The 26,206-nt window shown below is 46.0% G+C and overlaps 1 protein-coding gene across 3 annotated transcripts in view; it reads right to left on the reverse strand.

Annotated features, from left to right (window-relative positions):
* KDM4A (lysine demethylase 4A) overlaps positions 1 to 13,062 on the reverse strand; it is a 39,990-nt gene extending 26,928 nt beyond the window's left edge. Inside the window, exons 1-10 of one of the 3 annotated variants that reach the window (XM_065914659.1) lie at positions 12,932 to 13,062; positions 10,493 to 10,669; positions 9,684 to 9,859; positions 7,207 to 7,321; positions 5,627 to 5,820; positions 3,511 to 3,560; positions 2,689 to 2,792; positions 2,166 to 2,303; positions 1,402 to 1,469; positions 322 to 521 (exon numbers count right to left, since the gene is read on the reverse strand). In XM_065914659.1, coding sequence (XP_065770731.1) covers positions 322 to 521; positions 1,402 to 1,469; positions 2,166 to 2,303; positions 2,689 to 2,792; positions 3,511 to 3,560; positions 5,627 to 5,820; positions 7,207 to 7,321; positions 9,684 to 9,859; positions 10,493 to 10,630 — 1,183 coding nt within the window. In that variant the 5' untranslated portion in view covers positions 10,631 to 10,669; positions 12,932 to 13,062. Of the gene's footprint in view, positions 1 to 321; positions 522 to 1,218; positions 1,470 to 2,165; positions 2,304 to 2,688; positions 2,793 to 3,510; positions 3,561 to 5,626; positions 5,821 to 7,206; positions 7,322 to 9,683; positions 9,860 to 10,492; positions 10,670 to 12,638; positions 12,707 to 12,931 lie in introns of those variants that run through there. The other 2 variants (XM_065914642.1, XM_065914652.1) reach the window with 2 other exon arrangements.
* Between the last annotated feature and the right edge of the window lie 13,144 nt (positions 13,063 to 26,206).

Consider the following 26,206-nt stretch of genomic DNA (forward strand, 5'->3'; position numbering starts at 1 on the left):
CGGCAGGAAGGCAGTCCGCAGGCTGTCTCATCCCACGTCTCAGGCGGCAGCTCCCGTGACACACCTGTCTCCTACCCTTCCCGCCCCCTGCTCAGATCACAGGATACCACTGCCAGCTCCCTGAACAGCTGTGGGCCTTCCCCCACGTTCGTTCCTCCGTGACCCTGGGTGTCCCCACCCAAAGCGCTTCCCACACTCCAGTCACCATCTGCTCACAGGCCCGCCTCCCTCGTGTCATGCCTGCGACCCTGCAGTGACGTGGCGTCCAACACAGAACGCAACGGTTAGGGCTGCGGGGGAAAAGCACCGTGACCAGCTCACCTGGGAAGCTGAGGCCGTCCTCGACCTGGCGCACGGAGCTGTGGGTGGGCCTCACGGGGGCGAGGGCGGCCTGGCACTCCGCCATGTCGTACTGTCCGGAGACCAGCTCCTCCTTGGGGAAGAGCTCGCTCTGACTCACCTCCTGCGGGATTTCAAGACAAACGCGGTGCCTCTTTGTCCCGATCCGGTGCTTGGCCAGGCTGCAAGAAGGAGGGCACGCTTTTAAAGAGCCGGTGTGTGTGTCCGCTTACACAAACACATCCCCACGCAACCTGACAGGAACCGCCAGAGCCTGCTTCACACTCTGGAGCCGCCCGAGACCAGGGACCTCACAGCCCTGAGCCTGTTCCATCAAGTGCAATAAGGGACGTCGCCGCCCCGCCTCACAGAGCTGAGGTGAGGCTCGCGAAAAGCTGTGCTGAACATGCGCAGAACACCTCCGTACAGCAGGTACCCCCGTGAGCGTTCCTCTCTTCCCCACGCAGCCCCAGGGGGGGAAACCGCTGAGGACAGGTCCTCTGGCTGAGACATCGATGACGCTGCCCCTTGCCCTCACCAGTCTCATTCCCCGCACCACTCTCTCCTTTATAAAAAGCCCTCAAAGCGAGGGCAAAAAGACAGGATTCTCTGGCTCTGAGGGAGCCACGCCCCCAGAGATGCGTGCACCTCCCTCCGGGTGACTACAGCCTGAGGAGAGTGCCATCACCTCTGCGTGCAGCCGTGAGGAAGGGTCTGAATACCTGAGGATTCTGGAGCCTGCACCAAGAAGAACCTTCCCTCAGCTGTGCTCAAACACCCCGCTCGGAAGCAACCCCTGGACGGGTGACGGGACCTACCAGACACTCCCCCCACCCCCCACCCCACCCAGGCAGCTGGGCCCAAAGACCGCGGGGTCACCTCCTCTTCAGGTCGCCCTCCTCTCCATCCTCCACCCACTCCGTGTCCTCCTCCTCTAGGCACTCCTCCTCCTTCCGGGCTCTCAGGGCCAGTTCACTCTCCTTAAGAAACTCGGCCGCTTCTGGCGTGGGCAGAGTGTGGTCGATGACGGTGCTGTCCTTCCCAGCTTTCCAGAGCTTGTACCTTTCTGGCTGGAACTTCCTCACAAACACGTCCATGGAGATCTTCACCATGTCCTTCCTGCAGGAGCACTGTGGCAAGGGGCCAGAGGGGTTCCAGGTGAGACCCTTCCCCTGCTCCCCCCAACCCCCCTTCTCCCACCTCCTCCCTCCAAATGGAAAAGAGAGAAGAGTTTCAGGCTCAACTGTCTGGGTTCACAGGCTGAGGGCATCACGTCCGTGCAGAGCCTTCACACATGAAAGGAAGCAAGGTGAAAAAGGACGTGTGGCACTGGGGCGAGTCAACTGGGACGCTAGCCAGTGTGCGCGGAAAACAGTTAAGAGACAAGGCTCAGCATCAGACCCTGGATGCTCAACGCCCACCTTCCCTCTGCCATCTGTTCAGGCCAGGACCTCGGCAGCAAGTCTGCTGCTGGCCAAATGTCCAGCCTTGCTGCTTCCTTAAAGTAAAAGGGAAGCCCATCAGATTTCTCCTCGACAGCAAACACCCAGAGTGGCTAGAGCAGGAAACAGCCCTGTGTGTGTGGGTGCAGTGTTAATGCCCAACGAACTCAAGCACGGAAACCTCGTTTTATACAACTCAAATCTGAACCAGTTTTTAAACATCCTTTGTGAACACAAGATGCTGGTACTTTTGCACATTGCTTGCCACTCTGTTTCTCAATTCCAGCAGTTCAAAGAAACACCAGCCAGTGTATCTAAGAAGGCTGGCTGGCTCAATCAGGTGTCTTTAGACACAGTTATAATGAAGGAAAACAGTGGACTTACCAGCACAGCTTGTTTGCCATACTCAATCCACCGCCGGGTAGCAAAGTTGGTGGACTCTGCACAGTTGAAGCCGTGGTTAAAGCCAGCATGGTAGCCGTAAGGGAAAGTGATCATAAATTCTCCAGCTTCCTGAGTGACCTGAACAAGAGCAAGCAGGAAGCAGTTGAAGTAAAGGGCAGGAATGCTGGGCTCCAGCTCAGCCACCTCTGAGTGACCAGGGACAGGTCACAAAGCCACTGGGGTCTTAGTGTCTTCTGAGACATGCAAAGTCCCCGCACATCAGACACCATGACTGTAATTAATGACTCCTCTGGATTAACACTGTCCAAGGGGGCTTGACCCTCCTCTGGCAGCAGGAAGGCAGCGCCCACCTTTAACGCATTGAGTTCAAAAGGTGACACAGATTAGTCCTGGCCCACACCTGGTATAGAGGAGCAAGTAGAATAAAGCTCCCGGTGAAACACACGCCAGAAAGAGTGGTTTCCGTGTAAGCCAAGGACTGCTGTGTGCGCAATCCACTCACCTTGTCAAAGGGAATTCCGTATTTCTTCAGCATTAAAGGAGAAATCAAGGTCATCTTATGGCGGAGAAAAGCCTCACAGCTTTGAGCACTCCCTGGGAAAAAGCCTGTTTAATTGAAAACAAGTACAGTTAATACACGGTTCCACACTGGCTCTGTAACCCTGGAGTCACTTCACACAGTGCATCTCATCTAATGTAAGGAGGATGAATCACCAAGGTGATCGCCACAGATTATTCTAGCTCCAGGCCAGGCCTAGCGTTTTATGATGAGCCTCTGGGCTGTCCCCGGTGTAAGCTGTTACGTGGGTCATCAAATCCTGCTTGGAGACTGCCCTGGCAGCCTCTGTTCCCATAAAGAGTTTTAAAACCACTTAAAGCCTTTCTCCATTCACCAGGACCCTCAATCTTTTGTTAGTAATACATCTACAGTACACATGACAAGTGCTTGTGAAACAGTCTCTCTAGAGATACAAATCTACCAGAGTCCACTTACAAGAACCAAAGCATGAGATTCAACTTTGACTTGACCAGTTGGGGTTCTGGCAAAAGAACCAGACCCAAGGTGACCAGTACACTAACCCTGGTCAAACAAACCCATGCATGATGAAACTGAGGCAAAGACAGTCTAACACTTACTAAGCCCCTTCCCAGGACCAAGTGGGTAAAGGCTTTGATTTCAGCTACTCTAAAATATACCCAAACTGGCAGTCTGGCTCTCCCCCCACATGTGGGCCTAAGAAAGGACCACTGAAAGTGGACATCTGAGAGCCATGAGCGCAGCTCCCTGGCAGGTCTTACCCGGCCCACGGAGTCAACACTGTACCTTTGGCCAGGCGCTCCAGCCGTTTTCCGTGCTCGGGGGGGACGGAGTACCTGCAAGCACACAGAAGCAGCGGCCACTGAGCCAAGGGCTGGCCCGGGAAGGGGCCCAAGGGCTCGTGCCCACTCTCAGAACAGCTCGAAATATCAGACTTTTCAACTTCCCGACCACAAGAACTAGAAAGGGATCTGGAGAAATGAAGTATTAGACTGTCTGGGCACTGGAGTAGGGAACCCACACTGAAGGGTAAGCGATTTTTATCTTTTAAATTCATTAACAAGACGTTTATTCGATAGTTACCATGAACCAGGATTTATGGTACACACTCAACGTTGCTCTCCTTTATAATGTTATTCATGCAATAAAACTTAAAACAAAAAAGAGAGAGAGAGAGGAGGAGGATGGCATTAAAGTGCTCCTGGCAGAGTCTGAAAGGCTTAACTGGGATGGGATAGAGAGAGAAAAATGGGCAACAAGGTGACGATGGATTAGGTACCAGAGACCTGGCCCCCATCTGCTGAAGAGCCCATTTCCCTTCGTCTCCTCAACAGTGCACTGATTATCCAGTAGCCACTCACGCCTCCAACACTGTGGGTATCCAGACACCATAGGATTGCCCTTCATTAAGAAACAAAAGGAAAAACTAAAGAACACATAGAAGACTATTTAAAACTTTTGCAAAACTGTTAAAACTTCATATTCAGGAACTCACAGTAAGTCTATTTTACCTTTATAATGCATTCTAAAGATGATTCCACAACAACAAAACCTTCCCATCCCAAATAGTTTTGTTATGAAACAAAACAGATGAGGAAACTGTCTATCACTTAAAGGGCTCTGGGATCCATCAGGCAACCCTGAATAGACATCTCTGGAGGAACTACTTCAGGTGACCTAAAGAGTGTTATGTAGTACCAAAGTCTAGTTTCAGGAACTTCAGAGTAAACGTGGGGAAGACACAAAATTTACTGACTCTAGATAGAAGTCTAGCCTCTAGGGAACTGGGTCAGTAGTCAGGGGGTAATCACTGCCTCAAAAGGGTTCCCCACCCCAAGACTGGAAACTGGAAAGGCATCTGACAGAACAAAAGAAAACCCCTGGGACAGGATGTGGCTGAAGAGGCTGGAAAAGGAATGGAGATAGACACAGTTTCCATGACTCTCCAAGACCTGGTCAGTGTTCCCTCCAGCTTCCTTGCACCTCCATCCTCCTAATCGGCACCCGAAGCACAAAGGACTTCCTTCCTCTAGTTACTCAACACACTGCGTTCACTCCCAAGTCTTTGCACGTGTTGCTAAAAACACCCAGACACGCTTCCCTGTCCCCCATCCTAACCCACCACCACCCCACCCAGCCACATCCTCATGTGCGAGGCCTCAGCTCGGCCATCACCTCTTCCAAGGGAGCCTTCTCTAGCCTAGAGTTCATGTGCCTTCCTGTGTGGACCTACTGCACCCACTGTTCCCCATCACAGCTTTTCTCCCACTTTCTCTCTCCTGATCAGTCTCTTATCTGTGCGAGGGTAAGCGCCTCATCGGCCTGATGCTCTGTTGAAGGCAGCACCTTTGCTGACACGCTGAGATGGATGGGTGGGAGCAGGCAGAGGAAAGGGCGAATCTGCCTCCCCAGCCACACTGCGGCTGCAGTGAACAGCAGGGAGCGGATGCTGAGTGACCACGTGCCCCCTCGTGGGTTAGGCACACACTGCTGCTCACCAAATATTTTTTCCATGAGGAAAAGAAAGCTTTCTATCATCTGAAGGAGCTGACTCCAGTCTTGGGAGTCTGCCTCTGAGAAATGCCTCAGGCCTGTTCAGAAAAAGAAATCAGACAGCAGTGGGAGAGCTTGGGAGAGCCCTCGCAACTCTCGGTGACTCAGCCACCTTCTGTTTCCACATGATGGGACTAGCTGCCCTGCCCTCTAAAACCTGCTGCTTCAAGGGCAGGGAGAGCCCCAGCGCTCTAACAGCACCTCGCTGCTTCAAAGCCAGAAGAAAACGTAACACGCCAGTCCCGCCCCGAGCCTGCCAGACCAGTATCTGCGTTTTATCTCGATCCCAAGGTGGTCCGTGTGCACATAGAGCTGAGCAGCCCCGGTGCCAACTGCTGGCCGACTTTACCAGGACTTGGGCTCTCCGAAGTGCAGGTAATTGATGCTGTACAGGTCCATGTCTTCCGTGTGCCAGGCAAAGGATGTCTTCCACATGCCGAAGTACAGGTACGGGGTATTCACACCCTCGATGGTGATCCCACTCTCCTTTTCCACCAAGTCCAGGATGGTTCTCAGCCGGCCAATATTCCACTCATCTACATGCTGCAGAGGATGTTAGATTGAATATAAACTGAGGCTCTGAACCCACCAATTGGAGAGCAGGTCACAGGTGAGCTGTCACTTTTAACAAAGATTTGGCAAGCTGCTGAAACTGTGTGGACATAAAGACCACAGCACCGCTCACTCACTGTTCAGAGCTGCCACTGGAACTGATGCCACTATACCCCCCCAAAGAGCAAAACAACAGTGAACACTAGTAAGTGAAAGAGGAAAAAGGGAGGTGACAGTCACCTGTTCTAAACCCAAGATGAAGTGTCTGAACAGGAGCCAAATAAACTTAGCTCAGAGGAAAGACCTCGCAAATCACAACAAATACAAAGCCAGGAATTAACTATACTAATTTGTGACTTGCCTAGCCCTTATTTCCACTGGGCAGTCTCTTCAGTAAAAAGTCCACAGTGCAACCCTGAGTTACAAAGGTCATCAAGAAGCCCACCTCCTGTAAAGACGCTCTGGATTTATGCCTACAAGCTTCACTTCCCACCACCGGAAAAAAGCTGTCATCAACAGCAAAATTGGAATCCACTTTTTAAACACCTTCCTTCGACTAATTTACACAAACAATAATCTGAGTGATAATCCCTGCAACACTCTACAGATTTTTCGAATCATCCTAAAACAGCCCCAAACAGCCCTTTTTTGCACCACATGTAAGACTGGTCTCCATGTCCAAAACCACTATATCCTAAGCCAATGCAATTCGTTAAAAACAGCTTTTTCCACAGAATCTTATTGGAAGATTCTCAAAATCTAAATGTTTCTTTTCTTAAATATATACCCCTTTCATTATATTAGTCAGTGATCTTTTTTTCACAGAAACCACTTTGCCCTCCCCAACATTTCATTTACTGTGATCCCACCCTCTCTAGAACTCATCAGAGCTACCACCCACAGACTATTCTAATGGCCCTTGAAAAGAACACTGCATCATCCAATTCACATGTAGAGTAGGAGAAATAAAATTCAGTCACATGCAAAACTACCCCTGATTAAGTGAGCACAGCCCATCAGTTGGTGGTAGACCACTCTTTTGTGCAAATACCCATTCAGCAATACAGCTTTTAGGGGAACTTCTCTGGCAATCCAGTGGTTAAGGATCAGTTCTCCCAATGCAGGGGGTCCAGGTTCAATTCCTGGTCAGGGAACTAGATCCCACACGCCGCAACTAAAGATCCTGCATGCCACCACCAAGAATGAAGATCCTGTGAGACGCAACTAAGACTTATGCAGCCAAATAAAGAAAATAGTTAAAAAAACAAAAAACACAGACAAACAACTTCTAGGTGTCTATTGCATGCTGGGCAGATGAAAATGGTATCAAATTACAAAACTGCAAAAACACTGCAAAGAGATTCCAGTGACTTTCACCTTTTCATAGAGAGTGCCATTCACATCTGCACCATAGATTGGGGGATTGAACGTGAGATTTTTCCAGTATTTTCGTTCAAGCTCTTCAAATTCACTATAGCGTGGGGTACAGTACCTTTCAAAAGTGGAAAAAAAAAAAAAAGGGTTAGCCACTCATAAAGACTAAATTCATTAGGCATTATGAATAGCACAAGACACAATCCCCTGTTCCAGGGATAGCAAGACATTTCAAATGAACAAGATATAACCTTGGCCTTCAAGGTTCCACTAACTCCCTCAACCTCCCTTCTGTGGGTACCGGGCCCAGGGACGGTAACATACACCAAGATGTAAGCCCATCTTCCTTACTCTTTTAAAAGCCCCAACTAAAACTACACCCTGCTCCACTCAGGAGTGGCCTGGCCACCCAGGGGGTAAACAGGCTTACAAACTTGTGAGAACCAAGAACTGCAAATCCCTGTGGATCCACAGACAACCAAAACCCGCCCACACATGGAGAGGTGAGGCCCTGGAACAGTGATCACTTCCCTGCACTCTAAGGAAGTGTCTCCAAGAGGGCTCACTTGAATTGTCACTGCTGCATTCCCACCATCCTATGCAGTGTGGCTAACATCCAACAAATAAGCATGCCTGAAAACAAAATAGTTTAATGAAAATATAAAATAGTCCTAAAAACATAAAAAGATTTTTGCATATCAAATGTTCCATTGAGTGAAATACAAGTAAATACATATGCTCAAACACACACACACACCCTATCTATCCATATGTATCTCCACATAATACTGTTAAAAAATCTACATTCTTTAGCTCAATAAAATCACATACTGAAAACTTACTCCAAAATAAACTTTTTAAAATTTCAAACTACTTAAAAACTATTACACAATTTAAAGAGTAACGTGTAAACCTAATAAGTATTTGAAAATGCATAGTATAACTTGGCAAAAATATATATATATAAGGAACGGAAGACCAAACTGAAATTGTGTGGAGATAATGAGGTTAAATGGAGGGTTAAAAAAAAAATCCTACTTTAAATACTGCCTTACATTTTGGTGTCAACCTAATGAATAATGAAGTTTAGAACTCTCAAGTTCCCTTTAAATACAAATAACTTCCAGCTGATCTGCTTTATAAATTTCGGTTGTTACCTACTGGGTTTTCTTAAAGCTGGCTGATCATGCAGACAGAAATCAACAGTAAGAACTGGTTGTATTTCAGATGAAGAGACACAAGACTGACTGATTTGAAAACAGATATCCTGAAAGGCAAGGCCTACCATCTGTTGATGAGATGAGACTGGAAGACTGAGGGGACAGGCGGGGACTGAATGAGACCCCGGGTGAAACAAAGCAAGTGTGCCTGGCCCAGTGCAGGGCTAGGAAGCAGGCGTGAAGGACGACACAGGCTCCTATCTGCAGAGCAAGGCACGCTGCTCCAACAGCCTTTACACAGATTCTCTAATTAGACAGCAGGTTGGCCAGCAAGCGAGATGCTTTAAGAGTTAGGCTGCCAAGAAAACTGGAAGCCCACATTCAGAACTGTGATAAGTCCAAGGAAAAGAGGCAGAGCACAGATGGAGCAGGAGTGGGACCTGATGTGAGATAACAAAGCGCTCTAAGTGTGAAGCCTGGCGAGCCGAGGCTCTCCCCTGGCTCCTCCGTGGCCAAGCCGGAGCCGGAGGCACAATTCATTTGACTGGCTGAAACCAAGCCGTGTGCAGACCGAAAAGGACTCAGGAGAAAAAGCGAGGGGGTGGGGAAGGGACGAACCCCTTATGCAGCCTCAAGATGAAGAAACACAAGGGAAAGGAGAAGATTCAAGCAAGAGGATAAGAATGACTAGTCAGAGTTCAACAAGGGGAAGGCACAATTCATTCTCTGTAAATCTGAAGTCAAAAGAGAGCGAAATTAATAAAAACAGCACAGAAAAACAATGGATAACAGTGGACCCGAATAAAGACGCTTCCAACAGAGACAAGAATGTACCAGTGATCGTGGAGTGACAGAAAACAGCAAACAGCTTGTTAGTGTGCCCACCTTTGGAATGTCACAGAAAAAATAAGATAGCATCTGAATGGGTGGTGAGGAGTTTGACATGATTAAAGACAGAAGGATCCAGAAGGAAGAGATTAACTTACACTACTGAGGCCACTTTTTGGTAAGTGGGTGTTATCGATACATCTGGCCAAAGCGCCTCTGAACCAACTCCAAGTTTCCCCTTTGCAACCTTGCAAATTAAGTCCTACCTTTGAAGGAAAAGCAATGGGACTACTCTATGTAAAAATATAGACGAGTTCAGACTGTGACTGTGTACTCAGAAGAGAAATGTTTCCGTGCAAAGAACAGCAAGGGAGACAGACAGAGAAGCAGGAGCTGGGCAAAGGGGACTTCAGTAGGATGGCAGCATTCTTGAAGACCACTCTGCGCACGAAATGTAAGGTCCCTATGCTAAAAGGAACGTGCTTCACTCACTTATCACTGTTGGCTATCTTGCGGAACTCTCGGACAGTCATGGCTTTCTTCTGTATGTTGTACTGAGTGAAGAGGCCAGACTGCCCCGTCACCAGCTGCTGGATGGGGGCAGGAATAACCAGGTCATCAATATCATCATAGGAGGCTCGCGGCTTCCACTCCTTTGGAGGAACAACCTGTAGGGAACACAAGGAACAAAGAGATCAGAAACCTGGCAAGCTGATCAGAGTCCAGGAAGTGTGCAGGCCAACAGCTGATTTTACTAGAAAATCATGTGGATTTAACCATGTTCACTCAAACACGGCAAAAGTCACACTGTCACGCTAGCCCTGGTCCAGCTCTGCCACCAACTAGCTGCCTAGACACAATAACCTAAAGTAAGGAATATTCATTCATTCTCAGTCTCAGAATATTATCTGGGCACCAAGAGAGGAGGCTGAAGAGTCGATTTTCTCTCAATCTAACAGAAAGTTCATACGGGAAGCCAAATTACTATCAGAGTGCGGAATGAGAGGGAAACCGAGAAAGAGAGAAGTTGGATCGACGAAAACACCCTCTCCACCAAGAGATGGAAGCATCGCAGCAGCTGGCCCTGGGACACTGGCTCTTTCCCTCCCTTTAAAGATTCCCAACAGCTCTCCTCTAACCTAAAAAAAGAGATGTTTCAAATGTTAACGAAAGGAATTAACTTGTAAATAGGACAGCATATATTCAACTACCACCCCACCTGCCTTTCAGTAAAACTGTTCTTCAAGGCTTCATTTCGGAAAAACCTTCCGCCCTCGGTCGAAAAGGCCTCCACCCCTCACCTTAGCCAGTCCAGCCCGATGAGCTCCTTGGGATTCAATATAAGCAATGTAACGACTGAAGTTTCGGAACTCCTCCATAGTCGGGTAGAAGGTCATTATCCGAGCACTGGGATTCAAGGTTTCAGATTCAGAAGCCATTTTCCCTCCTTTTTGAGGTCACTTTGGTCAGGCAGGGATCTGAAGACACATATTAAGAGCATAAAATTACACAAAATGTAATTAAGACTGAATGCTGGGAATGTCAGTGCTGAAAACAGTGAAAGAGGAAGAAAGTTTGCAGCACCAAGAAGACCTCACACCTGGAATCTGCCTGGGGCAGGTTATTTAAATAAGTAAGATAAATGAATGGAAAAGGTTCTGCTTAAATGATTCTGATGTATCAAAAATGCATGGATTCAAACCTCATTTAATGGAGACACTGCCTCAACTAAAAAAGGGAAACTAATTATTTGGTTGTTGGTCCCATCTGACAAAGCAGCTGCCCTGCCCATCTTTCCAGCTGCTCCCTTGTTCATACTTGGCTAATTAATTCTAGGTATTAAACTTAATATACTACAACCCGATTTTTTTTAAATAAAAATCTATCTATGGGTTTCCTTCTACGGCACAGATTTCAAACAGGATTCCAGATTCTTAAGAAAAGTTACTTAGCTTCAAGATTACAAAGTTAAAGGGCTAAAAAGCATCCTGATATTAGTAGCCAGAGCTATGATTTTTGAAACCTTTAAGTGAAATTGTCCTCACAGCCACACCTAAATACAGTTTCAGCACAGTTGCACGAAATCAAGGTAGAGACTAGTTCAATTGCACTGTACCCAGAACTCAAAGAACAAAATTAAAACAGGCAATAAACTGGCAGTACAGGGCAAACTTCATAACTGACTGGAGGTGAAATAAATACTACTTTGTTTTTAGATGAGGCCTTCAGCTAAGTGGGTGCATCCCCACTGCCTGGTAACACAATAGACTGTTTCAACTGAGTAAGAACCAAGCATATCAGCTAAAAACAGTCAGTTTAGAAGCAAAAAACTTATGTCCTTTTCTTTACTCAATTCCCCCAAATCTCGGCCCCAAAGTCATGGCAGTTCGGCTCTAAGAGTTCCTCTTGAGAGCTGGAGAGATCAGAAAGGAGAAAACTCCTCCAACCTACCAACAATCTAGTGAAAGACTAGGAAGACAGCATGGAGCAGAACTGTCTAAGGTAGGAGAGAAGACAAGTCCCAGTACCTGCATCTCTCCAGCTTCCATTTCACCAAATACAGTGAGTTCTTGGCCTGGTGTTTTTATGCACCTGGACAAACTGCACGGCAGGTATACTGTAATCCCTGTTTTACATACCAGGAAATTTACCCAAAGTCCCGCAATGCATTCCCAGTGCTCCATTTCTCTGTGCTGCCTACATCATAATCTCCACTTAATCTAAGCCCTTTACAAGGGCAGATCCAAGTGTAAAGTTTTATGCAATCTTGAAGACCTCTTTTCTAAGAAAAGAATACAAAATATCTTACTTTTGCAAATTTTACAGAAACATATAAATCATGTGAACACAGTGTTAGGCCCCATCCCAAAGCCTCTCAAAGCCCACAAGAGGCTTCATTTGCCTCTGGCCTTATTTATCTTTGTACGCCCAAAACCTAGAACAATGCACGACAGAATACACAGTAACTGCTGAACAACTGATTTCCTTGCTCTTTCTTACATCAACTGCTCATTCCCTTTCTTCTACTCTAGGATCCCCTGCCCTCAATCTATTCCCTCGGGAAAGCTCCTGTTCCTTGACACCTTCCTTCCCCCACCCAGCAACAAAGTCTTGTGATTTAAAAGAGCACTGCTCCAGAGTTAAAACAACTCTGCATACAGATCTAGTCTCTGCCTTTTATTAGCTGTGTGACCTTGGCTGTGTAAATTGCCCGAGTCTCAGTTACTCTCCCTGTAAAATGGGGTCCCAACCTCCTTGCCCCGCAGGGTTGCTGTGATTAACTCAGATGATGCAAGCGAAACGCTAAGCACTAGGCCTGGTACTTACCAACTCAGTAAAGGCAGCTATTACTAACTATCTCAAACTCCCGCTCCCTCCCCTTGCATCCGATCCCGCAGGTAACGCTCCCAAGACAGCCCCCGCGCTCCCAAGGTCCCCAAAGCTCACCGCGTATACGTCCGGGCCCTCCCGGCCCCGCCGCCTAGGCGAGTGAGGCCGGGCCGCAGGAAGAGAAAATAAGGCCCAGTAGACCCGCCCACCCTTCCCGACGCCCATTGGCCAAAAGAGATTGGAAAGGGCCAATCTCAGGACTCATTTTAGAAGCTCCTGCTTCCACTAGTCGAAAGCTATGCCTATCACTCACCGCAGAGGGCCTCTCTCCGCCCCTCCCCCACCGGCGATCACGGTCAAGGCTACAGAAGCAACAAATCTAAAGAATTCAAAAACCCTGTAGTTCTTACTTAAAGCCCACTGCCCCGACAGGGCTAAGGCTCGATTTCTGCTGTCGCCACTAGCCGATCACCCTGCTTTTCCAGCCGGCGAAAGACGGGACTCCGCCTCCTCGAAAGTCGGTCTCTGCGCAGCCGCACAGCGCCCCACAAAGTCGGCCAATCCGGGGGCCGCTATAAGCATCCAACCCGCCAATGAAAGCGCTGTGAGGCCGCCCCAAAGTCCAGGCGGATCAATCTGTTCAGCCTATGAGAGCCGACACGGGCTGTTGCCAGGAGGAAAAGTAGTACCACCGGGCCGGCGGCCACTGAGCACCTCGGCTGAATCGCAGAGCCGGCCAATCGAAGGCGGGCTCCTGGCTGCCCGTAGCTAGTCTGGACTGAGACAGTTAGTTGAGTGCCTAGAAATGAGATCGTTGGCCAGAGTAAAGGCGCTAATGAGGCCGTTGTAGGATGTTTCTAAAGGGTGGGTACAGTCTTTTGCGGGGTGAGTATAACCCTTACCTGAAGTAAAAGTGCGCTCCGGTCCCTTAGGGGTAGCTTCTGAGGTCAAAAAGTTCCCGATTAGGTGACCAACCTGTCCCAGTTTGCGCAGTGCTGTCTCGGTCTTGGGAACCCCCTCACTGGCCGGCAACCGGGGCTTTTCTTGAAAGGAGCAGTTCCTAAGGGGAAAGGAGCTCTGAGGGTCATTAGTACAAGTCCGGAGGGCGGATGTCCTTAGGGTCATTAAAAAGCTGTTCCTCAGTGAGCAGGGATTTGGGGGTCATTAGGAGCAGTTCTTGGGGTGGAGGGAGAAGATGCTGGAAGTCATTAGACACACTTGTGGAGGGTGAGGAGGATTCCTGGAAGTCACTAGGAACTGTTCCTGAGGGGTCGTGAGTCGCCCTAAGGAGCCCCACATTGTCAGGGGTGATGGGAAAGGAAGCAGCCAGGACACTATGATAGATCAAATAGAAAAGTAGAATACTTGCAACCGGAGTTATTAAGATGTACAATATTGCCCCCAGATGAGTAGGTCTGTGGTGCACTGAAAAGAGCTGTGAAGTCAGATCTGTGTTCAAAACTAGTCGCTCCTCAGAGGTTGGGTTTTCACATCAGTACAAAGGAAAAGATAATACTTGTCTTGCAGGATTATCGTAAAGATGAGAGTTAATTTATGTTGGCAGAAAGGATGGTATTAGGTAGAATGGAATGGACGTAAAGCAATTATGATTTATACCCTGGGGCTGTGGAGAAGGAGATAGCAACCCACTCAAGTACTCTTGCCTGGAAAATTCTGTGGATGAGGGAGCCTGGTGGGCTGCGGTCTAGGGGGTCGCAAAGAATCGGAGGCGACTGAGCAACTTCACTTTCTTTCTTTCTTTCTATAGTTCCTTTTGGAGAAGGAAATGTCAACCCACTTCAGTGTTCTTGCCTGGAGGATCCCATGGACAGAGGAGCCTGGGGCGGGGGGCGGGGGGGGGGGGGTGTCTGCGGTCTATGGGGTTGCAAAGAGTCAGACACGACTAAGCAACTCACACACACACACACACACACACACACACACACACACACCCTGGGGCTGGTCATGTCCTCCCCCCCACCCCACCCTCTCCCTAAAAAAGCAGAGTTATTTCTCAAAAAAGACAAGGGAATGACTTTTGAGTAGGCAACTAATAGCCTTTCACAACAGTTATAAAAGTTTTCTGTCTTGACCTACTGGGTTAGATGACAGATTACATTGGTTAGCTCAGAAAACTGCTAAAAGTCTGAAGAATCCAACCTACATAACAAGGAAAATCACCCCAAATCACCCACCACTCTCCTCAATGTTGCCCCCAAACATGAGGTGCTTGCTTAACTGACTGGCTGTTCTGGGCATGGATACAGTTACTAGCACCATTTTACTACCAACTACTCCAGGAATTTAATCTTGTAACATTTCCCCTTGAGGCCAAAAAGGGTTTTCCAGGATTGCTATTACTTTGTATCACTAGCTTTCCGGTTGGTCTGTGTGCATGATAGGTGGAACATCAATCCCTTTCATCTTCCTGTATCTCTGACCAGTTTATCTTAGTCACCCTCTTAAGCTCACCTGTCCTTTCCCACCCCTTAAATGTTCACATCTAAAGCTAACTAATCTATAGTGACAGAAGACCAAGTTGGGTTTAACTTTGGGTGGGAACAGGGAATGATGGTAATTAGCATAAGGAATGCTTCTGTGGTAGTAATATTCTGTTTCTCCATCTGCAAGGTGGTTATTACAGTGGTGTGTTCACATTTCTTTGAGCTGTATACACTTACAAGTTGTGCATAACATTCCATGTATATGATACCTTAATTTTTTAAATTAAATTACAAAATTAATTTTTTTTTAATATTATTTTATTAGTTGGAGGCCAATCACTTCACAACATTTCAGTGGGTTTTGTCATACATTGACATGAATCAGCCATATAGTTACACGTATTCCCCATCCCGATCCCCCCTCCCACCTCCCTCTCCACCCGACTCCTCAGGGTCCTCCCAGTGCACCAGGCCCGAGCACTTAACTCATGCATCCCACCTGGGCTGGTGGTCTGTTTTACCATAGATAATATACATGCTGTTCTTTCAAAACATCCCACCCTCACGTTCTCCCCCAGAGTTCAAAAGTCTGTTCTGTACTTCTGTGTCTCTTTTTCTGTTTTGCATATAGGGTTATCGCTACCATCTATCTAAATTCCGTATATATGTGTTAGTATACTGTAATGTTCTTTATCTTTCTGGCTTACTTCACTCTGTATAATGGGCTCCAGTTTCATCCATCTCATTAGAACTGATTCAAATGAATTCTTTTTAACGGCTGAGTAATATTCCATGGTGTATATGTACCACAGCTTCCTTATCCATTCATCTGCTGATGGGCATCTAGGTTGCTTCCATGTCCTGGCTATTATAAACAGCGCTGCGATGAACATTGGGGTGCATGTGTCTCTTTCAGAGCTGGATTCCTCAGTGTGTATGCCCAGAAGTGGTATTGCTGGGTCATATGGCAGTTCTATTTCCAGTTTTTTTAAAAATTATTTTTTAAAAGAAAAAAATGTTGACGTCTTCATGGCTCTCTGACATTTGTCCTCTTCTCTCATTCTACAAACCCACTTAGGTGTTTTACAACTCTAGCATTATGACCTAGAGCAAGTTACTTAATTTCTCTAATCCTTAGTTATAGCTAAAATTGGAATAGCACTTCCCTTTCTTGGTTGTGAGAATTGGATGAGATATTGCAGGCAGAGCACTTAGAAGTCAAGCTGGCAGGTATTAAGTGCTCAGTAAATGTTAGGTGTGACGGTGGAAGATGATGGTGGTGATGATACAAAGCACTTAGCATAAAACCTGAAACAAGAGCTCGATGCACTTTCACTCTCAGGCTTCACTCATATGTGTACACTGAGTGCACACTGATGTCCTCATTATATATTCCAATAAAGTCTCCCCTGAGTTCAGATCCATATATCCTCCTATTTCCAAACACCACCCCCTCCACCGCCTGGGTAGCTACAGGTATATAAAACCCATATGCCCAATAAGGAGCTAATCTATTCACTCCACAAATGAGCTCCACCTCCTAGGACTCCTATCTCAGTGAGGCAGCCATCCACACAATCACTCCCCACCCCCTCAAAAAAAAAAGCCAGAAACCAGTTTGCAACTAGGGATTCCCTGATGTGGTCCATCACTTCACCCACACACAGTTCACAAAGCAAGTGCTTTACAAGTGCCTAGATTTGTTTACATGACCATCGTCTTCCATGAGACAAAAATCTCGAGAGGATCACTTGGGTCTTATTGGTGGTATCATTTAGGAATGTGTTCTGTTGCCAGAAATACAAAGCCCTAGCAACAGTAACTTAAACAAAATTATTTTTCCCAAATGTACTAAAAAGTTTGAAGGGAAGAGGCGCATTTATTGGCATTGACTCAGTGTTCCACAGAGTCACCAAAGACACAGGCTCCTTTCGTCTTTCTCCATCATACTTCACAACCTGGCTTTGACCTTCATGTATGCACTTCATAGCCATAAAGCCATTGCTGAAGCTCCAGACATCCTACCCCTATTCATAGGGATATGGAGGAAAGGGAGAGTATCAGCAGCAGCTGTTACTCCTATCAGATCCAGCAAAAAGTCTCAGAATCTTTCCACCTTCCAGTGATGAGTGGAACAAACCTTTAGCTGCTTTTGTGGTGTTTACAATCTAGCAAAGGGAAGAAAAGAAAGCCTTCTTAAGTGATCAATGCAAAGAAACAGAGGGAAACAATAGAATCGGAAAGACTAGAGATCTCTTCAAGAAAATTGGAGATACGAAGGGAATATTTCACCACAAAATGGGCACAATAAAAGACAGAAATGGTAAGGACCTAACAGAATCAGGAGAGCTTAAGAAGAGGTGGCAAGAATACAGACAAGAACTATATAGAAAGGGTCTTAATGACCCAGATAGCCATGATGGTGTGATCACTCACCTAGAGCCAGACATCCTGGAGTGAAAAGTAAAGTGGGCCTTAGGAAGCATTACTATGAACAAAGCAAGTGGAGGTGATGGAATTCCAGCTGGACTGTTTCAAATTCTAAAAGATGATGTTGTGAAAGTGCTATACTCAATATGCCAGCAAATTTGGAAAACTCAGCATTGGCCACAGGACTGGAAAAGGTCAGTTTTCTTCCAGTCCCAAAGAAGGGCAATGACAAAGAATGATCAAACTACCATACAATTGTACTCATTTCACATACTAGCAAGGTAATGCTCAAAATTTTCCAAGCCAGGCTTCAACAGTACATGAACTGAGAACTTCCAGATGTTCAAGCTGGATTTAGAAAAGCAGAAGAACCAGAGATCAAATTGCAAACACCTGTTGGATCACAGAAAAAGCAAGAGAATTCCAGAAAAACATCTGCTTCATCAACTGCACTAATTCGTAGTTTTAGTGGTTGATGGTAACTACATAAGGAAAGGAAAGGAAAGTGAAGTCGCTCAGTCATGTCCGACTCTTTGCAACCCCATGGACTGTAGCCTACCACGCTCCTCCGTCCATGGGATTTTCCAGGCAAGAGTACTGGAGTGGGCTGCCATTTCCTTCTCCAGAGGATCTTCCCAACCCAGTTTCAGAATATTTCCATCACCTCAGTAAAATCTACCACCTCAATAAGATTCCTCATGTCCAGTTATAATCACTCTCAATCCCCACTCCCAACCCCAAGCAACTCTACTTCCTATCTATATAGAACTGCTTTTTCTGGACATTTCAAGCAAATAGAACTATACAGTGAATGGTCTTTTGTGTCTGACTTTTTTCACTTAGCATTAACTTTTTTGAGAGTCATCCATGCCATAGCATGTATCAGTATTTCATTTCTTTTTAGTATTGAATGGCATCCTTTGGTAGTATTGATTGACATTTGGGTTGTTTCCCATTTTTTGCCAGGGATTCTGTCAACATTTATGTATGAGTTTTCATGTGAATGGATGTTTTCACTTGGATAGATAATTCAGATCAGTCGCTCAGTTGTGTCCGACTCTTCGCCACCCCATAGACTGCAGCATGCCAGGCCTCCCTATCCATCACCAACTCCCAGAGTTTACTCAAACTCATGTCCGTTGAGTCAGTGATGCCACCCAACTATCTCATCCTCTGTCGTCCCCTTCTCCTCCTGCCTTCAATCTTTCCCAGCATCAGGGTCTTTTCAAATGAGTCAGTTCTTCACATTAGGTGGCCAAAATATTGGAGTTTCAGCTTTAGCATCAGTCCTTCCAATGAATATTCAGGATTGATTTCCTTTTAGGATTGATTGGTTGGATCTCCTTCCTGTCCAAGAGACTCTGAAGAGTCTTCTCCAACATCACAGTTCAAAAGCATCAATTCTTCGGTGCTCAGCTTTCTTTATAGTCCAACTCTCACACCCCTACATGACTACTGGGAAAACCATAGCTTTGACTAGGTGGATATTTGTTGGCAAAGTAATGTCTCTGCTTTTTAATATGCTATCTAGGTTGGTCATAGCTTTTCTTCCAAGGAGCAAGCGTCTTTTAATTTCATAGCTGCAGTCACCATCTGTAGTGATTTTGGAACCCCCCAAAATAAAGTCTCTCTGTTTCCATTGTTTCCCCATCTATTTGCCATGAAATGATGGGACCAGATGCCATGAATCTTAGTTTTCTGAATGTTGCGTTTTAAGCCAAGTTTTTCACTCTCCTCTTTCACTTTCCTCAAGAGGCTTTTTAGTTCCTCTTCACTTTCTTCCATGAGGGTGGCATCATCTGCATATCTGAGGTTATTGATATTTCTCCCAGCGATCTTGATTCCAGCTTGTGCTTCATTCAGTCCAGCATTTCTCATGATGTACTCTGCATATAAGTTAAATAAGCAGGGTGATGATATACAGCCTTGACGTACTCCTTTTCCAATTTGGAACTAGAGATAGATAACTAGGAGTGGGATTTCTGTGTCTTATGGTAAATTTATGGTTATCTTTTTAAGAAATTCCCAAACTGTTTTCCAAAGCGACTGTAGCATTTCACATTCCCATTACTCTCTTCACATTTCTCCACATCCTTGCCAATGTTTGTTACTATTTTTTTGATTATAACCACTCTAGTGGATATAAAGTGGTATCTCCCTGGGGTTTTATTTTGTTTTTAAAATTTAGTTCCCTGACTAGGGATTGAATCTGGGCCGCTGGCAGTGGAAGTGCTGAGTCCTAACCAGTGGATCACCAGGGAATTCCCCCATTGAGATTTTAATTTGTATTTCCTTGATGACAAATAATGTTGAGTGTCTTTTTATTTGCTTATTAACCATTAACATATCTTCTTTGGTGAAATGTCTATTCAAATATTTTGCTCATTTTTAAACTGGGCTGTTTGTCTTCATACTGAGTTGTAAGAGTTCTTTATATATTTTAGGTATAAGTCCTTTATCAGATATAGGTTTTATAAGTATTTTGTTTCACTCTGCAGCTTTTTTTCTTTCTTCCTGTTTTTGGCTGTGCAGCAGAGCATGTGGGATCCTAGTTTCCCAAGCAGGGATTCGAACCTGAGCCCTCAGCAGTGCGAGTGTGGAGTCCTAACCACTGGACTGCCAGGGAGTTTTCCCTGTCTTCATTTTAATAGTGTCTTTTGAAGCACAAGAGTTGTTCATTTTGATGAAATCTCATTTATCATTTTTTTCTTTTATGAATTGTGCTTTTGGTACACTGACACTAGCATTTATTTACTTCTGTTCTGCCTCCCAAAATTTATCCATAACCCAGCACTTTCCTCCACCGCATTGCGACCACCTGATCCAAGCCACCATCATCTGTAGCCTGATCAGCACAATTCTTGCTTCTACCAGGCCCCTTGCAGTCTGCTCAATGCAGCAGGCAGAGTGATTCTTTAATACTAGATGCCAGATCAAGTTACTCCTCTTAAAACCATCAAATGACTTCTCATATAATTCTGGAGGGAAGCCAAGCCCTCATAATGGCCTACAGTCTCCCCCCACCCTCCACCCTGTGTCATTCCCTCCCTCCTTCACTCTTCCAGTTCCCTATCCCCTCAAATCTGAATGGCTTGTTCCCTCACCTCCTTCAGGGCCTTGCTGACATTTCACCTCCTCAGTGAAGACTTCCAGGACCACCACTACGTGCTTTATTTATTTGCTTTATTTATTTTTCTGTTGCTCAACTCTCTCCTGGAGAAGGCAATAGCAACCCACTCCAGTACTCTCGCCTGGAAAATCCCATGGATGGAGGAGCCTGGTAGGCTGCAGTTCATGGGGTCACACAGAGTCGGACATGACTAAGCGACTTCACTTTCACTTTTCACTTCCACGCATTGGAGAAGGAAATGGCAACCCACTCCAGTATTCTTGCCTGGAGAATCCCAGGGACGGGGGAGCCTGGTGGGCTGCCGTCTATGGGGTCGCACAGAGTCGGACACGACTGAAGCGACTTAGCAGCAGCAGCAGCAGCAGCAGCAACTCTCTGCATTAGAATACCTGCCACCATGGGGGCAGGGATCTGTGTTTTGTTCAAGAGCCTCAGCACTTAGCACAGCCTGGCTCTTTGCATGTGCTCACTAAATATATTGAGTCGAGTGATATTTCTGAATTTTTCCTTTTCTAAAAAATTTTTGGTTGCACTGGGTCTTCACTGCTGCACACAGGCCTTCTCTAGTTGTGGCAAGCAGTGGTTATTCTTCGTTGCGGTGCACAGGATTTTCATTGTGGTGGCTTCTCTTGTTGCGGGGCACAGGCTGTAGGATGCAGGGGCTTCAGTAGTTGTGGCTCTCAGGCTCTAGAGCACAAGCTCAATAGCTGTGGCCCACAGGCTTCCCAGGTGGTACAGTGGTAAAGAATCCACCTGCCAAAGCAGGGGATGAAAGAGACTCACATTCGATCCCTGAGTCAGGAAGATCCTCTGGAGTAGGAAATGGCAACCCACTCCAGTATTCTTGCCTGGAAAATCCCATGGAAAGAGGAGCCTGGCAGCCCATGGGGTCACTCAGAATCAGACATGACTGAGCATACAGCGTGTACACACAGCACGTGGGTTTAGTTACCCTGCCGCATGTGGCATCTTCCCTGACACCTGCATCGGCAGGTGGATTCTTAGTCACTGGATCACCAAGGAAGTCTGGGATTTTATCCTCAGAATGAATTTTTGCAGAAGTCATTATTACCATCCCCATTTTATTTATTTTTATTTTTTTAGATTTCTTTGTGTGGACCATTTAAAAAAATGTTCATTTTTAATGGGAGGATAATTGCTTTATAATGTTGTGTTGGTTTCTGCCATACACCAACATGAATCAGCCATAGGTATACACATGTCCCCTCCCTCTTGAGCCTCCCTCCCACCCCACCCCTCTAGGTTGTCACAGATCACAAGGTTTGAGCTCCCTGTGAAAGTGTTAGTCACTCAGTCACATCTGACTCTTTGTGACCCCATGGACTGTGCCTGCCAGGCTCCTCTGTCTATAGAATTCTCCAGGCAAGAATGCTGAGTGGGTAAACCGTTCCCTTCTTCAAGGTCTTCCCAACTCAGGGATTGTACCTGGGTCTCCTGAATTGCAGGCAGATTCTTAAGCCTGTGTACAGCAAAATTCCCACTGGCCATCTATTTTACACATGATAATGTGTATGTTTCAATGCTACTCTCCCAGTTGATCCCACCCTGTCCTTCCCCCACTGCCTTTTATGTGGACTCTTTTAAAAGTCTATTGAATTTGTTACAATATTGTTTCTGTTGTTTACCTTCTAGTTTTTTGGCCTTGAGGCACTTGGGATCTTAGCGCCCTGACCACAGGTGGAACCTACACACCTTGCATTGGAAGGTGAAACTTTAAGGACTGGGAAGTCTCACCATCCCCATTTTATAGCTGAGGAAACTGGAAGGCAGGGAGGTTGTTGTTCAGTCACTTAGTCATGTCTGACTCTTTGTAACCCAATATACTGCAGCACACCAGGCTTCCCTTTCCTTCACTATCTCCCAGAACTTTCTCAAACTCATGTCCATCGAGTCAGTGATGCCATCCAACCACCTCATCCTCTGTCGTCCCCTTCTCCTCCTGCCTTCAGTCTTTCTCAGGATCAGGCTCTTTACCAGTGAATCGGCTCTTCACATCAAGTGGCCAAATTATTGGCTTCAGCATCAGTCCTTCCAGTGAATATTCAGGATTGATTTCCTTTAAGATTTACTGATTTGATCTCCTTGCAGTCCAAGGGACTCTCAAGAGTCTTCTCCAGCACTACAGTTCAAAAACATCAATTCTTCGGTGCTCAGCTTTCTTTATAGTCCAACTCTCATATCCGTACATGACTACTGGAAAAGCCATAGCTTTGACTAGACGAACCTTTATTGGCAAAGTGATGTCTCTGCTTTTTAATATGCTGTCTAGTTTTGTCATAGCTTTTCTTCCAAGGAGCATCTTTTCATTTCATGGCTTAAGTCACTGTCAGCAGTGATTTTGGAGCCCAAGAAAATTAAGTCTATCACTGTTTCCATTGTTTCCCCATCTATTTGCCATGAAGTGATGGGACCATATGCCATGATCTTTGTTTTTTGATGCTGAGTTTTAATCTAGCTTTTTCACTCTCCTCTTTCACTTTCATCAAGAGGCTGTTTAGTTCCTCTTTGCTTCCTGTCATGAGGGTGGTATCATCTGCATATCTGAGGTTATTGATATTTCTCCTGGCAATCTTGATTCCAGCTTGTACTTTATCCAGCCCAGCTTTTCTCATGATGTACTCTGCATATAAGTTAAATAAGCAGGGTGACAATATACAGCCTTGACATCCTCCTTTCCCAGTTTGGAACCAGGTCCATTGTTTCATATCTGGTTCTAACTGTTGCCTCTTGACCTGTATACAGATTTCTCAGGAGGCAGGTAAAGTGGTCCGGTATTCCTATCTCTTTAAGAATTTTCTACAGTTTGTTGTGATCCACAAGTCAAAGGCTTTAGTATAGTCAATGAAGCAGAAGTAGATGCTTTTCTGGAATTCCCATGCTTTTTCTGTGATCCAGCAGATGTTGGCAGCTTGATCTGCTTCCTCTGCCTTTCCTAATCCAGCTTGTACATCTGGAAGTTCTCAGTTCATGTACAGTTGAAGCCTAGCTTGAAGGATTTTGAGCATTACCTTGCTAGCATGTGAGATGAGGGCAATTGTGTGGCAGTCTGAACATTCTTTGTCATTGCTCTTCTTTGGGATTGGAATGAAAATTGACCTTTTCCAGTCCTGTGGCCTCTGCTGAGTTTTCCAAATTTGCTGGCATATTTAGTGTAGCACTTTAACAGCATCACCTTTTATGATTTGAAATAGCTCAGCTTGAAGTTAAGTAGCCTGAAACAAACACTGAGCCTGAGGATATTTGCGGAATAGAAGAGTGAATGATGAACTGAATGAGTAAAGGACCGGGAAGGACTACGTTTGTATGTTAATGATGCCTTTGACTTTCACCTCTGAGTCAGTAGCATTCCAATCTTTGCCTATGGACTAAACTCCTGAATGTAAACATCTTTCTCAGGAGCTCTGGGCAAAGGGCCTGATAACTAGTTGCCCAGGAAAGAAGCCATGATCTGTAAGCAGCAGAAACACATTGACACATCCTGACTTATTCAGCTTGGATCACTGGGGGGAAGCTTCTGCAGCCAGGTCAGTCTGAGTACAGAGAAAGAGAATTCAGGCTCAATTCAGCCTTGCAGACAAAGTCAGTTGGAAAGACCAGTGCCTCCTAGCCTACAAAATATAAAAATGCTCTGAGGCAGACACACACATACCCACAAACACACCCTGGATCTCTACATTTAACAGAAACAGAATTTTTCTTTCTGGCTCTGATTCATCCTCCCGCCCAGCAGAGGATGGCTCAGCATTCCAGCGAGGCACAGAAGCCGTGGAGAGGCACAATAGGAGGCGCCCTGTGGGCCCCCTCTACATCACGTTCACTCCTTTTCCCCTTGCTTCCACCAGCTCTTCTCCTTGGCTTGTTTTTTGTTTGTTTGTTTTGTATCATCTTTATCTCAGGCACCAAAATATCTTCATCTCCAAGCCAAATCCCCTCCATTCTTCAAGACTTGACTCAAATTCTCCCCATGTACATTCCTTGCTGTTGTTTTTTGGCTGAGCAGCCTGTGGGGTCTCAGTTCCCCAGCCAGGGATTCAACCCCGGGCCCTCGGCAAGTGAAAGTGGAGTCCTAACCACTGGACTACCAGGGAATTCCAGTGCATTCTTTTATTTAAAGACATTTTATTTATTTATTTTTAAAGACATTTTAAATAGGACCTATTTTGTGCTCAGAGAAGGAAATGGCAACCCACTCCAATATTCTTACCTAGAAAATTCCATGGATGGAAGAGCCTGATGGGCTACAGTCCATGGGGTCACAAAGAATCAGACATAACTGAGTGACTAACACTTTTTTGTGCTGTCTCTGGTGATACAAAGATAGACTGACTCTCTCCCACTACTTGAACATTTGAAGGCACCTCGAACTTAGCAAAAGCAAACTCTTGATTCTTCTCTAAACCTCTTTCTCCCTCACTCTTGAGCATTTCAGTAAAAGCACCAGTCTCCATCCAGGTGTACGGAGTCTGTGTTGATTCTTCCCTCTTGCAGCCCACATCCAATCCTATTGACCTTACTTTCAAAACTCTGTCCTGAACCCTATTCCTCTTACCTCCCTGGCACTACCGTCCCATTTCAAGCCATATCACATCTCTCCTGGACCCCTGCAACCATTGCCCCTTTCAATCTGTTTTCCATACCGCAGCCGGGGTGATCTTTCTAAAAAGCAAATCTGAATTCACAACTCTATTGAGAACCCTTTATTTATTTATTTTTTTTTTTAATTTTATTTTATTAGTTGGAGGCCAATTACTTCACAACATTTCAGTGGGTTTTGTCATACATTGATACGAATCAGCCATTGAGTTACACGTATTCCCCATCCTGATCCCCCCTCCCACCTCCCTCTCCACCCGACTCCTCTGGGTCCTCCCAGTGCACCAGGCCCGAGCACTCGTCTCATGCATCCCACCTGGGCTAGTGATCTGATTCACCATAGATAATATACATGCTGTTCTTTTGAAACATCCCACCCTCACCTTCTCCCACGGAGTTCAAAAGTCTGTTCTGTACTTCTGTGTTTCTTTTTCTGTATTGAGAACCCTTTAAAAGCTCCCTGTGCCTTCACCATGAACTCCAAGCCCCTTGCCATGACCTACCAGGCCCTGAGTGATTTGGCAACAGGCCACTCTCCACCCCATCCTGCCCCGCTGTCCCTTGCTGTCTGGGCTCCAGCCATACAGGCCTTTGTTCTGTTTTTCTAAAACACTTTTTAAAGGAGCTGTACTCCCTGCTGCCTCAGGACATCTGTTGTTCTTGTTCAGTCTCTAAGTCTTGTCTAACTCTTTGCAACTTCATGAACTACAGCATGCCAGGCCTCCTTGTCCCTCACAATCTCTCAGAGTTTGCCTAAGTTCATGTCCATTGAATAGGTGATGCTATCCAACCATCTCATCCTCTGCAACCCTCTTCTCCTTTTGCCTTCAATCTTTCCCAGCATCAGGGTCTTTTCCACTGAATCAGCTCTTCCCATCAGATGGTCAAAGTACTGGACCTTCAGTTTCAGCATCAGTCCCTGCAATGAATTTTCAATGTTGATTTCCTTTATGATTGACTGATTTGATCTCCTTGCAGTCCAAGGGACTCTCATTCAACACCACAGTTCGAAAGCATCAGTTCTTCAGTGCTCAGCCTTCTTCATGGTCCAACTCTTGCATCTGTAC

This window comes from Muntiacus reevesi, chromosome 1, assembly GCF_963930625.1.
Source record: "Muntiacus reevesi chromosome 1, mMunRee1.1, whole genome shotgun sequence".
Taxonomy (NCBI): domain Eukaryota; kingdom Metazoa; phylum Chordata; class Mammalia; order Artiodactyla; family Cervidae; genus Muntiacus; species Muntiacus reevesi.